General features: G+C 38.7%; 1 protein-coding gene across 4 annotated transcripts in view; it reads left to right on the top strand.

The window, feature by feature from the left end:
• The first annotated feature begins 4,624 nt into the window (after positions 1-4,624).
• actn4 (actinin, alpha 4) overlaps positions 4,625-16,685 on the top strand; it is a 69,493-nt gene continuing 57,432 nt past the window's right edge. For 2 of the 4 annotated variants that reach the window (XM_037774590.1, XM_037774589.1), the window contains exon 1: positions 4,627-5,049. In XM_037774590.1, coding sequence (XP_037630518.1) covers positions 4,924-5,049 — 126 coding nt within the window. In that variant the 5' untranslated portion in view covers positions 4,627-4,923. Of the gene's footprint in view, positions 5,050-16,685 lie in introns of all 4 variants that reach the window. The other 2 variants (XM_037774588.1, XM_037774587.1) reach the window with 2 other exon arrangements.

The following is a 16,685-nucleotide window of genomic DNA, read 5'->3' as shown; positions in this document are numbered from 1 at the left end:
TAAACATAGTATTTTATTTCATTTTTATTTAACCCTTTTTTAGCCAGGGACCAGGGTCTAATTTTTGATGGTACGAGAAATTAAAAACAAAAGCAAGTACTACAAAAATCAAGAAAGATAAATACAGAATAACAAAACAATAAAGATATGAAAATATTATAAAATAATATGTACAAGAAACATTAATATACAATAGAAGAAAATACATTAAAATAAGAATATTAAAAAGTATATACAAGAAATATAAATATACAATAAAAGGAAAATACTATAAAAATATGTACAAGAAACATGAATATAGAATAAAGGAAAATACATAAAGAATTTGAATATTAAAAATACTTTTAAAATATGTACAAGAAACATAAATATAGAATAGAAGAAAAATACAATAAAATACAATCAAAATTTGAAAAATAAACATAAATATATAATAAAAGAAAAAATGCTATAAAAATATGTACAAGAAACATAAATATAAAATAAAAGAAAAATACATTAGAAATTTGAATATTAAAAATAATATTCAAATATGTACAAGAAACATAAATATAGAATAGAAGAAAATACAATAAAATACAATAAAAATATGAACAATTAATATAAATATATAATAAAGGAAAAAAATGCTATAAAAATATGTACAAGAAACAAAATATGGATAGAAGAAAAGTACATTAAAAATTTAAATATTAAATGTGCTGTGTCTGAACTTCTTTAAAACATTAGAGCTCTGTCATCAGTGGTGGAAAGTAACTAAGTACATTTACTCAACTACTGAACTTAAGTAAAAATTCAAGGTACTTATATTTTACTTGAGTATTTCCCTTTTATGCTACTTTCTACTTCTACTACGTCTTAGATGTAAATTGTACTCAAATTAATCTCCAGGTTCCCAGCTTTCAGATGATGTACACCACTGCTATGTGACATCTACTGCTGACCTGCTATTGCCCCCTAAAGACGCCCTGGACCCCCCTAAAAAAGACAAAAACAGGTCTATTGTGGGTCTTAATAAAAATCAAAACAATCCATTCATAAGTCCTGTGAATGAGCCCAGACTCAGACAGACCAATCACAGAGCTGTTCGCACTATATGGTGGTCCTGTTACAGTCTACTATATGCAGCAGTGATGCTAATGGACCAGGACAGCCTGAGCATGACCTACTTCTGAAGGTGGGACAGACAGTCACCCTCCGTGTAATGGATGATTCTCTGTTTTTATCATCGGTCCTCTGGGTCAGTGGCTCTCTATTACGGTTCATCATGACCTCTGGATGCTTCACAGCCTCGACGTGAATCAACCACTGAAGATTGATTCTCCCCTTTCAGCTTGTTTCATTTTTTATTATCAGAGGAGGACGAGACAGTGGACACTTATTACACTGCAAAACACCAAATCTTACCAAGTATATTTATCTAATTACCAGGCAAAATGTCTCATAACACTTAGGCCTGATATATATAGAGGACCATAATAAATAAAATAAATAAAATAAATAAAATAAAATAATATAATAAATATAAAATAATAAATATACAATAAATATAATAAATGATAATAATAATAATAAATGTAAAATAATAAATATACAATAAATATAATAAATTATAATAATATATGATATAAAGAAATAACATTTGACACGATAAATTAATATGCCACTAATTGATAATATTAAAAATGAATGTAGGTATTAAGGTATATAAATAAAGAAACAAATTAAAACAGGAATATCAATTACGCCACATTTGATCAATTTGCAATTTTTTAATATTATTTTTCGTACATTTAATGGCATATTAATTGATTTATTTTTTATTTTGGCAGCTTCCGTCCTCCATAAATATAAGACACAACCACCTAACAAGTAACATTTCAGTGAAATATAGGGACAAGAATATATGCACAACACTACCTAATGCTAGTGAAATATACTGTAGCTCATAATTTAAGAGTTTTCAAGATTTCTTTTTATTTTGAAAGGCCTAAATATTACATCTTATTTCAGGAAATATTACCAAGTGAATTACTATAAAATAATATGTACAAGAAACATAAATATTAAATAGAAAAAAATAAAATAAAATGTGGAAAATCCTATAAAATATGTACAAAAAAATGTAATATAGAATAGAAGAAAAACACAATATAAAATAAAAATATTTTAAATTACTATAAAAATAAGCTCAAGAAACATTTATATAGAATGAAGAAAAATACAATGAAGATATTAAAAAAATAATATAGAATATGTACAAGAAACATTAATATATAATAGAATAAAATACAATACAAATATTAATAAATACTATAAAAATATGTACAAGAAACATAAATATTGCATAAAAGAAAAATACAATAAAATGTGGAAAATACTATAAAATATGTAAAACAAAAAATGTAATATAGAATAGAAGAAAACAAAAAAAAATTGAAAATATGTACAAAAAACATAAAAATAAATTGAAAAAAAATACATTATAAAATAAAAAATATTATAAAAATAAGCACAAGAATTTCTTTTTATAAAAATAAATAGATAAAATGTAAAGTTTAAGGGACTGGTAGAATTTAGCTGTCGTGGCCCTTTAAGGCAGACATCACAATGAGTTTGACTTAAAAATAAAATTGGTCTTAAATCAGTAGAATCAGAAACTTTGGTGTTTCATATCATCACAGTTTTATTGCGGCTAATTTATCCGGTACATTATGTGTGTTGAAAAATGTAAATGTAATATATGCAGTCAAATTCCAAGTAAAATAGTGACACACACACACACACACACACACACACAGTGTTTTATTGTTTCAGTATTTCACATTTATAATATTTTATCGTTTCAGGAGCTCATGTTCAAATGTTATATGAATATTCATGAGCTGTCTGGGCCCATAGAAGCTACTGGAGACAGACTGTCATGTCACACACAAACATACTGATGCACACCGGAACACAGGCGAGGTGCCCTTCAAAATAAAATACCATATTAACAAAATAACTACTGCACAAGAAATCCCAAATTGAGTTTCTTTTGCAAATTGATAATACAGATTGAATGTATTAATATTATTATAAAGGATGGACATTAGGCACTATTTAATATTTTATGAAATATATTCCTTATTTTTTTTTAGTTTTATGTTTTTTTGTAAGAAAATCTGAATCTGGTTTATTGCCAAGTAAGCTTTCACATACAAGGAATTTGCTTTGGTGCATAACATGAACATAGTATTTTATTTTATTTTTATTTAACCTTTTTTTAGCCAGGGAAGACCCGTTGAGACCGAGGTCTCATTTATTAAGGTACGAGAAATTAAAAATAAAAGCAGGTATTGCAAAAATCAAGAAAGATAAATACAGAATAACAAAACAATGAAAATATTAAAAATACTATAAAAAATATGTATAAGAAACATAAATATACAATAAAAGAAAAATACTATAAAAATATGGACAAGAAGCATAAATATAGAATAGAAGAAAAGTACAATACAATACAATCAAAATATGAAAAAATAAACATAAAAATATAATAAAAGAAAAATGCTATAAAAATATGTGTAAGAAACATAAATATAGAGTAGAAGAAAATACATTAAAAATAAAAATATAAAAAAGTATATACAAGAAACATAAATATATAATAAAGGAAAAACACATAAAAAATTTGAATATTAAAAATACTATTAAAATATGTACTATTAAAATATAGAAAAGAAGAAAATACCATAAAAATATGAAAAGAAATACTATTAAAATATGAAAAGAAATACTATTAAAATATGTACAAGAAACATAAACATAGAATAGAAGAAAATGCTATAAAAATATGAAAAGAATACTATAAAAATATGTACAAGAAACATAAATATAGAATAGAAGAAAATACAATACAATACAATAAAAATATGAAAAAGAAACATAAATATATAATAAAAGAAAAAATGCTATAGAAAGTATGTACAAGAAACATAAATATATAATAAAGGAAAAATACATAAAACATTTGAATATTAAAAATACTATTAAAATATAGAATAGAAGAAAATACTATAAATATATGAAAATATGTACAATATGTACAAGAAACATAAATATAGAATAGAAGATAAGTACATTAAAAATTTAAATATTAAAAAGTATGTACAAGAAACATAAATATAGAATAGAAGAAAATTACATTAAAAATTTAAATATTAAAAAATGATGTATAAGAAACAAATATATAATAAAGGAAAAATACATAAAAAATGTGAATATTAAAAATACTAATAAAATAAAGAATAGAAGAAAATACTATAAAAATGTGAAAAAAATACTATAAAAATATGTACTATTAAAATCAAGAATAGAAAAACATATGAAAAAAATATGAAAAAAATACTATAAAAATATGTATAATATATATTCTTATATCTAAATTAAAAATGGAGGAGCTTCACCGTTTTTAGAAATATTCCTTTATAATAAAATAATATTTGTATTAGAGAAAAGAGAGTCAGTGGTGATGGTAATGATTTACTCTGAAAGGCTCCTCCGGAAGCTCGCCTCCCCGGAGCAGGCAGCTTGTCGTCTAGGAGGAGCTTGTCGTCCGGCTGCAGATCGTCGGTAGGAGCGGCCGGTTCCTCCCAGCAGCCTCTCGCTTCACAGGGAAAGCTTTTCTTCTCTCAGCGGCAGCAGCAGCAGCAGCAGCGGGAGGATTTCTGACTCTCACGCGCCGGATATTCATCACATTAACACAGAAAAACCCTCCAAAGCTTCTGAGAGCAGCTGGACTCTGATCCTCTGATCCGGGTCGTGAATCTCCTCCACGTCCCCTTCACCTTCCTCCATCCACACCCTTGTTCTCAGTAATCAGTGATCCCGACAGCCAGCGCCTCTCTGCTGTGGCGCACTCCGGTTCTCTTGTTTTCTGTCATGGTAGATTATCACGCTTCTAATAACCAATCCTCCGCCGGAGGTGTGCAGAACCACATGGAGCAGGAGAACGAATGGGACCGGGACCTACTGCTGGACCCGGCCTGGGAGAAACAGCAGAGGAAGGTAAGAGTCTGGAGGAACCGGAGAGTCTTTGGGCCCAGCTGGGCCGAGCCGAGCCGGGCTGGGAGGAGGAGGAGGCGGCGGGGAGGAAGGAAAATGGCAGGGAGGGATGGGGAGGGATGGGGTGTGGAGGTCAGACTGGAGAGAGAGGCCTCGGTCTGGCTCCAAAAACACCCGGAAAACTGCTACCAGGGTCCCGCTAGAAAACCAACCATTTTACCCTCCCAGCCTGGTTCTCCTCAATGTCATTTATCCTCTCCTCTGTGCATGAAAACTACCAACATTTAGCTTTCACTCCTTCAAAATTGTTCTCATCACTTTTTTTCCCTCCTTTGGTGCAGAAATTATTAGAAACCGTGATTGTGTTTGCAGACATTTGGGGTTTATTATAGCAGGAGAAGCTGTGTGTGGTTTTGGAGACGTTATCAGGGCGTCCTGTGCCGACCGATATGAGGCGTGTTCAAGGCCGATACAAAGATAGTTTTACTGTGAAGCTGCTGTGGTTCATTTAAAGCTGCAGTAGGCGGAATATTTTTGGCATCATTGGGCAAAAATTCCTTTCAGCATATTGTAATTTAAGTGTTCTGAGAGAAAACTGGACTTCTGCACCTCCTCATGTTTTTTTAAGCTTTCTTTATTGAACTCATGCTCATTAACAGAGAAAATCAGAGATTTCCAGAATAAAGTCATAACTTTACGAGAAAAAAAGTCGTAATTTAATGAGAATAAAGTCGTACTATTCAAGGAAAAAATTTTGCAATATTACAACAATAAAGTCATATTACGAGAAAAAAAGTCGTAATTTAATGAGTATAAAGTCATGCTATTTCAAGGGGAAAAAAAAGTCGTAATATTACGAGAATAAAGTCATAACTTTACGAGAAAAAATGTCGTAATATTAGGAGAGTAAAGTCACAACTTTACAAGAAAAAAGTCTTAACTTTACAGGATAAGATGTCACTTGTGTGTTTGCAACATTTAGCTTTTACTGCTTCAAAAATGTTCTCACTACATTTTTTTTACCCTCCAGGGCGCCACATTGGTGCAGAAATCTAAACCGTGATTGTGTTTGCAGACATTTGGGGTTTAAAATAGCAGGAGAGAAGCTGTGTGTGGTATTTTTTGGAGACGTTATCAGGGCGTCCTGTGCCACTGGTTGGTTGGAGGCCGATAAGGCGAGTTTCAGCTGGAGGAGCCGACCGATACGAGGCTGTTCAAGGCCAATACACAGATAGTTTAACTGTGAAGCTGCTGTGGTTCATTTAATCATTCTTAAAGCTGCAGTAGGCGGAATATTTTTGGCATAATTGGGCAAAAATTCCTTAATAACCTTTCTGCATAGTGTTCTGAGAGATAACTAGACTTCTGCACCTCCTCATGTTTTCTTTAATCTTTCTTTATTGTTTGAAAGCTGCTCCCAGCTTTCAAACTGGAACCAACATGGCGGCTCGATTGGAAACTTTCTTCTCTTATATCACCGAAATGTGTTTCTGAAAACATTTTATGCTAGAAATAAGCCACGCAGTTGCTAAATCTTTATTTTAGATCAACAATGGTTAGTTTAAAAGTTTCTTGGGAGTTCCCAGAGGCGGCGAGTCACCTAGACCTCAACTTTATGCAAATGAGGTGCGGCCAACGTAAAGCCCCGTCTCTCGAATCGCACCGCCACACTATCAGAATGCATCGCACGGCTGTTTACATAGACAATGAATGGGAAGCGTGGAAAGGACTGAGACTGTGGACGTTAGGGTTCAACCCCCCCCAGAACCCTAATTTAAAAAATATATATTATTATTATTTCTTTTCAGACGGTGGCGCCCTCGGCAACCGCCTATATGGCCTATATACTTTAAGCCGACCGTGCCTGCTGGTGACGTTCCTCACATTATTAGCATCATTTTTAAAGATTATTTGAAGATTTTTAAGGAATCCAAAACATGACTGAGAGATAAACTATACAACAGATTTGTAAATCAGGATGTCCTGTGACAGACCGCGCTCGTCCGTGAGGAGAAAACATGGAGGCGTTAAAACTAAGAGCGATGTTGAGCCCACTCGTTGGTACATGTCGACTATTGTTACATCTGGTGGGCCACCTAGTCTCATATTCTTCCCACAGCCCTGGGACATTCAAGTTTCTGTAGCCACGCTCATTTCACTGCACAGAAACTAAACGCCCACATGCGGCAGATTTTAGCTCCAGTCAAATTCTGCATAGATATTTAGACACCAAATGAACCACTTATTTGGCCCTGCATTCTCCTGTTCTTTGGCTTAATACTACACCAATCATCCCAGTTATACTAGTCTTCATCCCAACACAGCATTGTACCTGGTCTAAAACAAGCAGCACCCACTCCTACTCTATCCCTCCCCGTTCTCCATCTGCTTCTCCTCATCTTCTAATTCTTCTTCTAAAAAAAAAACATAGAAAATACATAAAAAATAAAAATATGAAAAATACTATAAAAAATATGTACAAGAAACATAAATATAGAAAATACATACAAAATAAAAATATGAAAAAAATGTTCTTTAAAAAATGTACAATATATCTTTAGCAGTTTTTAGAAATCTTCTAATTCTTCCTCTGATTCTACTGAGCTACGATCAATGCTAATGTTCCTTGCAATACTTTGGCAACTTTCCCCACAGGATGGAAATGAAAACCGTCCACTCATAGCCACTAGGCGAAGGTGACCTTGGCTGCATCCCAAATCTCTTAGATTGCATCCACGTGTCCTGACTTGCGTTGTTTCCTTGCATCTCTTCATGCATGGATGTAAGGAAACGACAGACGTGAGGAAATGTGGATGCAATTTAAGAGATTTGGGATGCACCCCTTGTCTTTTCCTTTTCTCCAATTCACCTTATTGAGGAACACGGCAAAATAATACTTTTCGTATCGTATCGTACCGTTTTTAACAGCAGAGTATTGCGATACCTTTCTAGTATCGGTACACCGTGCAACAACTAGTCTTGCTAAAATGGAAATGTTGAATGCACATTCAACCCTGATGGGAAGTTTATGTCACTCGTGACTACATGGACACATAATACAAAACTACACCTCTCTGCTAAGGGAGTGGAGAGGCAGTGTGCTGAAGAATCATTGCCTAACCGTGTGGAATGATTGAGTGGGTGTGTTTTTTTTATGTGTGTGTAGTGCGAACCACCCTATCTTATTCACTCACTAGCCAGATGACTGGCATACTTTCTAGTGGTGTGACAGCATGCCGAGCATTGAATCGTACATTTTTATTAGGCCACTCAGCATTTTAGCCGTCAACATCAGACATTCCTGCCGTTGATTAGCATCAAACCTAGCGGGTTCAACTCCTCCTGTTGTTGACTGTGTGAGGACTCTGCATATTTGTCTAGAGATCACACAGGTCAAAGTTTCTCCCAAGAGGAAAAGCTAACCTACCAATCATTAACAGAGTGAGGCTTGTTGTGCAAACCTGCTAGGTGTTTGGTTGATGGGGAACAGTACGGTCCGGGCCGGGCTGGGGACATGTGCTGTGGTGCTGGCCTCCGGTGAGGCGGGGGAACCAAGGGCACATTCCTGCGGTGTATTCACGCTCACTGTGCCAGTTATTGCGCAAAAGTGAGCAAATGCCTCCCACAGGAATATCAAGAGAGATCTAATGAGTGTGGGAATGGATTCGTCCTTGTAGTGAGTGAGGGGCGAGTCCGTAAAGGTCAAAAGCAGGAGCGAGTTGTCGGACGCAGAGTTTTCCGTCGTGCTGACTCTTCATATTTCCCATGCTGAGTAATACAAGAGAGGGGAAAAAGACAGCAATGCTTTGGCCTTTAGGCTGTTTGGAGTCCATGGTAGAGTAGGAGAGACAGGAAAGCCTGAGTGAGGAGACAAATAGATGGCATGTGACACCCAGAACACACCTCATCTAATGGAGGACACCTCGGAGATTAGGACTTTATCTGCTTGTGTAAAAAATGCCACAAAAAAAATGCTGAAAGGGATGGTTTGGATATTTGGAAGTTGGGTTGTATGAGGTATTCATCCATAGTCAGTGTATTACCTACAGTAGATGACGGTCAGCACGCCACCAGTTTGGAGAAATAGACAGGAGTACCAGCACGGGAGCAAAGCAGTGTACTGCTGTGGACGGAGGCAGCGGCAAGATGTATTTTAACCACCGCTTTACCTTGCCGTCATACAGCTGTACAGTCTATGTTTACGATGAGGAACTGAAGCCATTATATCCATCTATGCTCTCGCCAAAACAACCAGACTCCATTGAGAAAAAAACGTGCAATTTTACCTCGCAGAACACGGGAGTCACTGGTCTACCGCTGCTTAGTTTGTGTTTTTGTGTGACTGTTTTAAAGGGTTAGTTCAGTTTCACCAAAGTCACACAATAACACAAACAAACTAACCGATCCGGGCAGCGGTACTTCAGCAACTCCCGTGTTCTGCGAGGTAAAATTACACATTTTTTCAATGGAGTCTGGTGGCTTTGGCGAGAGCACAGATGGATACAACAGCGTTAGTTCCCTGTCGGACAGAGATGTCTGACAGCGAGGAAAATCGGTGAAAATATTCTAAATATAGAGTACACTTAAACTGATATTGATTTATTTTAGGTGTTTAAAATCTGTTTTGCTGCTGCCCCCGTCCACAGCAGTACATTACTTTGTCCCGTGCTGGTACTCCTATCTGTTTCTCTAAACTAGGGGCGTGCCGACCGTCATCTACTGTAGGTAATACACTGACTATGATAAGTACTTCATACAACCCCACTTCAGAACACCTGAACTATCCATTTAAGAAACATTTGGCAGCATTTCTTTTACTTAATTTGCTCCATTTGAATACAATAATAAAAGTTCCAGTCCTGCAGAAGGAGAGGTTGTGATGTGGATATTTCCGAGCTGTTCAGTGTGAGTCTGTGTTTCTTTGGCAGAAGCAGAGGTTTGTCCTTGCAGCGTGTTTCCAGTTGTGCACTGAGCAACATTTCTCAACACCCCAGAGTACCTGGACTGAGCCCAGCTGAGTCCAGTTAACTGTGCAGTTTTGTCGCAGGCGAAGCTTCTTCGCCTCACAAACATGTTATTAAGTCTCTTTCTCACTGCTCTTGCAGGCTGAAACATGTCAAAGTATGCTGCGACGCCACCACAGGTTCCACTGTAACTCTCGACCGTGTGGCAGGCGGAGCATGCAAATCAGCGACAGTTAGGACTGCACATATTTCTCATGTGATGAAAGGAGGGCGAAAGTAGAGCGAGGTGGGTGGATGAGCGAACGAGGAAAGAAGTAAAGTACACAAGCCAAAGGGCCTGGAGCAGTCGGGATCACTGCTGAGTGATTGTTCGTATTTGTCAAGTTGATGTGCTTTTGAAATGTTTCCTAAGTGAATGGCCCAAGGTAAGCATGCACATCAGAGCAGCTTTAAGTTAAGACAAAACAAAACAGATGTGCTGCCAAAAACTAGAGATAAATTTACTCCTGGATACACATCAGCGCTCTAATGTTTTTATTCCCTTCCTTTAGCTCAGGAGTGTGTTGCACTGATACAACATTTCCTCCCATAAATCAGCTAGTGGCACAATCAGTTGTGGTCAATGACTGATGTTTATCTGTCTTCATTTTCCTATACAGTCAGTCAGCCGTCTCAATCTGTCAGCCTGTGTTTACACACGTGATTTAGAGCTGGACTCACAGCGGAACAGACTTTACAGTTAAAGCTATAGTTCGGGTGTTTTTAAGTGGGGTTGTATGAGGTACTGATCCATAGTCAGTGTATTACCTACAGTAGATGACGGTCGGCACGACCCCAAAAGACAGGAGTACCAGCACAGGAGCAAAGAAACGTAGTGCTGTGGACGGGGACAGCAGCATAACGTGTTTTAGACACCTAAAAAAATCTATATCGGTTTAAGTGTACGCTATATTTGGAGTATTTTTCAACTGATGGAGAGACGGGGAGGTAGACGGGTTAACTTTCTGTTCTCTTACACAACTTGTCAGAGAGCAGTTTATACTTTCTTTAAACACACCTAAATTTGTTTCTACCACACAAGAAATCACTTTTCAGCATGAGTTTGTTTGCAGCCAGCCTCCCCTGACACACCCCATCAGTGCTCAGACTTGCAGCACACACTGATTTCTGTTTTTTTTCCATTACTGCCAAGGTGGGCAGCTGGACACAATGTTAGTTTGTTCTTTTGCCGCCCACTTTCACATGCTTTCTGTGTGACTGGCTGGCAGGCGGGCAGGCAGAGCCGGTTCAGATGGCCCGGGTTGGCTCAGGACGAGCTGTGAGTGACGTTTTGTCAGGACCAGACAATGCATCCCGCCGTCGTCACTACGCTGGCTGAGATCTGGCTGCATGATAAGCTGCCAGGCTACTTCTTGTTTTTTTCCTCCCCGCCCGTCTTCCTGTTTTTAAACCAACATTTAAAAGAATGACGGGAGCTGGAAATGGTTGAGTAAATAGCCTGCTCGCTAAACAACAATAGACAACGCTCTGTTTATAGAGAAGTAAAGGAGCTTTAATTGATTCTGTCTTGTTGTGTGCGTGTGATTAGACCGACCTGACTGAGGTGTGGCAGATAAAAGAGGAATCAAAGCTGTTAACAATGAGGTATCCACCGCAAACAGAGCTGCCAAGTCCACTTCTCTAAGCGACTTTGGGCTGGGTGTTACCAATTACACCGGATATTTTATAAGAAAAGATGACGGTCAGTGTATGTAGAGCGCTTACTTCGATCTTTACCGTCGGGTGGCTGTGTGTCTGGCCTCTCCAGTCCAGCTTTTGCTGCGGGGCAACAGGGGTCTACTTGGCGCCGCTACGCCGTGCACACCGGCTGTGACCGCTCCGTCCTCCTCACGGCGATTAACGCTACCTCATTAACGTTGTGGTTCTCTCATAGCGTTGGGTTTAAATCTGAAATATTGTCAAATAGGTGCTTTTGCTTTTCACTTCGACACTATATCCTCCGCCGTCTCTCGGTCTGTCAACTCTCTCTCATCCCGTGTGTGAAATCTGACTCATGCTACTCTGAGCTGAGACTCCGTACAGAGCAGATGCGTTCACGTTCAGTTTATAGCGTCCGTTGTCCGACTATCTTTTGTTATCATGCCGCTGATACTCCAAAACTAAATGGGTTTTATTTCGGTAATAAAAACAAAACGATGGTGGGGCCGGTGGGCACGTAATGTAATCGATGTGTGCCCGACCACCGTGTGACACCGACCACCGCAACAAGCCTACTATTCACACGAGGAACGCAGTCAGACACCGCGGATCCCAGCGGGACGTCAGTAGAGTAGACGGTCCTTAATGTGGCCCACAACACATTTACTACACACTGCTAAAAGAATGTGGTCATATGTGACCCAGACCACCTCTGAATGTGGTCTGAGAGATCGGATCTCAATGCGTCATGAGTGCGTTCACACCTGTACTTAAAGCTGTCCACTTGTGATCCGATCCCTGAGGGACGCATGTTAATACCAGGTCTGAACAGGGCCTCTTGGTAGCAGTAGCTGTCTGTTGGTGTTTTGGGAGGTGAGATAATGGAAGTGCCGGCTTTGGTCATCCTCTCACTGCCAGCTGATTCCAGGTCAGCTGTGGGAAAGCCCTCCGCCTCAGCTGACTGCGATCCAGAATCAGCTTGTGGACCTAAACAACGACCCAGTCAGCCAGCGAGAGGACGGAGCAGAGAGGAATGTAACCCCTCTCTGTTTCCCCCTCTGTTCTGCCAGAGAGCATGCTGGGGGAAACATTCCTTTGGTGGCCCATTATAGGCCAGTGGGAGGGGGCTTTTCACTAAAGGGGGGCGGGGTGTCCTGTTTTGTGCCCGACATGGGTGGGGGGGGAAGAGAGTTGTGGTTTTGCAGGATTGCAGATGTGGTGTGTGCGGTGGAGACGAGAGGGAGAATCCTCCCCGAGGGCAGCGGGCGCTCACATGGGGGGGGGGAGTGAGAGTTTCCAGCCGGGATACGATGCGGCGGAAGTTCATGGCGCCAATCGTTGCTCCAAATATTTGTTTGTTTCACACACACCCTGTGATTGATTGTACTGTGGAGCCATTTCAAGGCGAGTTCAAAGTGCAGACCAAACTTCAACACAATCAGCGGAGAGATTGCGGAGCGCCATGTAGCTGGTGTTGACATTGGTCGTCTGTAGGTCGTCTGTGTGTTGAGGTGCCGGAGCCTAATGTGTTGCTCTTTCAAAGAGATTTCTTTACGGTCTGTTTCCCCTCCCACTCTTTGTGTGCGAGGAAGGCGTTGCACGGAGGAGGACTCGGGAGCATCCCGATGTCATAGAAGCCATGAATCCAGTTTACGGCTGACATAACCTCCTTGGCTCTCTCGCTAATTGTGGCGGTGTTCACAGGCTTACTTCTTGGCCATTGTGCATAGTTATGAGGATTAGTAAATGGCATTTCCCTCTGATGAATTGAAATTGGCAACAATAGGGACGAAGAATTTCCTTTTGGTTGGCTGCCAGTGTGCATGTTGATGGTTTTAGCTTCAGACCCCCCTTCTTCTTCTTCTGTCCTCCACAAAGACATTCAAAGGAATATACAAACTCTTTTTTTCTTTGCAAGTAAGCTCTTTGATCCATTTTCTGTTGTGTAAGAAAAGTAGGGCTGTCAAATTAACAAGTTTGTTTTAACGCCAGTGATTTCTTTAACGCATTAACACTACTTGTGTGAGAGTGAAGATACCGGCATCATATGAAACTAGAAAACCTAAAGAATCCATCGGTAGCAAGGAAAAACTGTTATGGCCATTTTCAAAGGGGTACCTTGACCACTGACCAGCTGACTGAAAGCTGAGACTCTTGTGGATCCAATGAGCCCAACTGTATTCATGTGTGATGATGTTAGTCCCCATAGGAGCCATTTCATTGTTGTGAAACCATTTTTTGAAACTTGACCTCCCTGTATAAAATGACCTGTGGTGACCTCTAGGATAATCACAGCCTCATGAAACTTTACAGCCACAAACTAGAGACCTAGATCATTCAGAGGATGGATGGCTTTCCTAGCTAGATTGCTCGCCATCTAATTACAGAAAAATGCAAGTCTTGCAGAAATCTCCAAATGTCAAAAGTTTTTTAAACCAAATCACAGCATGGCTTTTTCTATGGTGTTCCTCAAGGTCTTGGTGTCTTAATGTGGTATTTTGGAGGGATTATTGATAATTTTTTATCAATTCTCGAGTGGTAAAAAATTGGTATATTTAGCATCAAATCTGTGTAACAAATGGTATCAACCCAAAAAATTGCTGCAACAACTTATGAGACATAATAAAGCATGGAGATGAAGAAGTTGCATTGGTTTATTCTTCAGCTGATTGAGGGTCAGTTAGTTGTTTTCTCGCTGGGCTGGTGTGAATGTGACGGTGAGGTTTAAGTGACGGAGTCGTGTGTGTTTCAGCAGAGAAACTGTGACTGTGTGTGTTCTGATGCAGACTCAGTGTTTGTTTGTAGGAAAGCAGCAGAAGAAGAAAGAGATGTGTGTTTAGGTGTGGTTGAAGGGTGGTGGTGGGGGGGCACCATTATATTATGGGTCTTTGGGAGTGGTTGGGGGGGGCGGGTGTTGTAGACTGCAGAGTAACATAGCTGTGGGTTTGTCTACTGTAGATTCCTCCTGAAGTTATTGTGCATTATGAACGGTCCGTTTAACACACGGGGAAATAAAAACTGAGGAACATAACGAGAACAAAAGAATATAAAAAAAAGCTGCAGTTCAACTTCCTCATAAACACACGCCTCAGTAGAGTTTAACTGGAAGGATTACAGTAACCTCATCTCACCCCCCCGCTGTCTGTCGGGGTGTAATTGACCCCTTCGTTAAGCCCTCCGCCCCCCCGCTGCTACTCCATCAGAGCTGCCGTAGAGCGCCACACCGTCACCAACCTGCATACGTAGCTCATTTTTGGAAACAGTGATTTGACAGAGAAGCAGTCAGAAGGGTCGACAATATGTGTTTGAAGGATATATCAGGATGTTAAACTGATTCAGCAGGTTAAAGAGATAAAGATAATCCTTTATTGGTCCCACAGCGGAGGAATTACAGGATTACAGCAGCAAACAACATCAGTACAAAAACAACATCAGTACAAAAACAACATCAGTACAAAACACAACAAGATCTAATAAATAGCAATAAAGATATAGTCAGTAAGTGAACAGTAAAAAAACAAGCTATAACTGAATGAGTGGTTGGTTTCACATTATTTCCCAGAAGCTAAAAGCTAAAGAGTTAGATGAGAAAACTAAAACAAGACGCTGTTCTTCTCAGTGATGCTATTTCAAACTGTGGCTAATGCGGCGGTGTTTCATCCGCTGCAGGCTATAGATGGATGCCTCCACCTTTAGCACACTTGATTTCAACGTGTTATAAGAGACATGTACGTGGTCGTTGGTGAGTTAACGCGTGCTGTTTAGGTGTCGCTCTGGTCAAAAGTGAGAAGATGTATTCTTCTTATAGAATTGGTGTTATTTCTAAATGTACTTTCAGTTTGAAAGCTTCCTCCTTACAGACGTTGCATTGCAGGGACTTAAAAAGAAATTTGTCATCACAACACCGAGATAATAAAAACTGTTATTCGTGACCCTCGCAGCAATACTGTGAGCCTGGTTTAATCTCTTAAAGGAAACATTAAAGGGGAACTTCACTGATTTTACACTTAAAGGTCAGTTTACCCGTCACCAGGAGCTCCGCTCAGCCTGCAAACGGTTGTTCTGTGGCTCTGGAGGAGATTTATCAAGTCTTACAAAGATGTCTTCAGGGCTGCAACTAATGACTATTAATCGGTCTATTACTTTGATTAATCGATTATTAATTGGACAAAAAGTCCAACGTTTTTTTCCAGCGTATTATTCAAAAAACAAAACTTATTCCGCACCTAACATCTTGAAAAATAAAGTTATTAAAAACACGAAAAATAATGCTTTTACTGCTATGGGGATGGACATTGGGGATGCAGCCACGCAAGAATAAAAGGGAAATGTAACTTGAAATGGTTATATATAATGGTTGTATGGTTTTTGACCAATAACGTCATTGAAGACGCCCAAAGCCGAAATACAGTTGAGAGCTTATTATTCCTCAATGAAAATGAATAAAATCTCCCATCTATCGTTTTCCTTTAGTTACACAAGAACATTCTCTGCCCTCTGCTCGGCTAAACCACTGCCATATATCTGATGAAGCCTCGTGAAATGAACCCTTTTGCGAACCAGTTTGCTGGAGAGCTTCAGTGCTTCATGAAGCTTCATCTCGCCATCACCACCTTAGGAGACGTAGTAGACCACAGTACATCATAACATAGACCCAACTCGCCAATAATGAAATTCGTCGCCAACTATTTTTATAGTTGTTGCAGCCATAGTTGCATTATGGGAAATGTAGGATCTAGTGATTTTGGAGCTTGACTCATACCAGGGACTAAAAGTTTAGGATATCTTAACCTCTGCTCCTTTTTTAATCCATCAAATACTAAATCACAATGTGTGTTTTTGTTCTTTTTTTTAAGAGCATGTTTATTAAATCTTTTTATTACACGGCTTTGTTGAATACTCGATTCTGATTGGTCAATTACGGCGTTCTACGGTCTTCTAACAGACCGTTGCTATGTGTAACAGACCGTTGCTATG

The sequence above is a fragment of the Sebastes umbrosus genome, chromosome 7 (assembly GCF_015220745.1).
Source record: "Sebastes umbrosus isolate fSebUmb1 chromosome 7, fSebUmb1.pri, whole genome shotgun sequence".
Classification (NCBI taxonomy): domain Eukaryota; kingdom Metazoa; phylum Chordata; class Actinopteri; order Perciformes; family Sebastidae; genus Sebastes; species Sebastes umbrosus.
The sequence above is the reverse complement of the archived record's forward strand: the minus strand, read 5'-3'. Positions and strand labels throughout refer to the sequence as shown.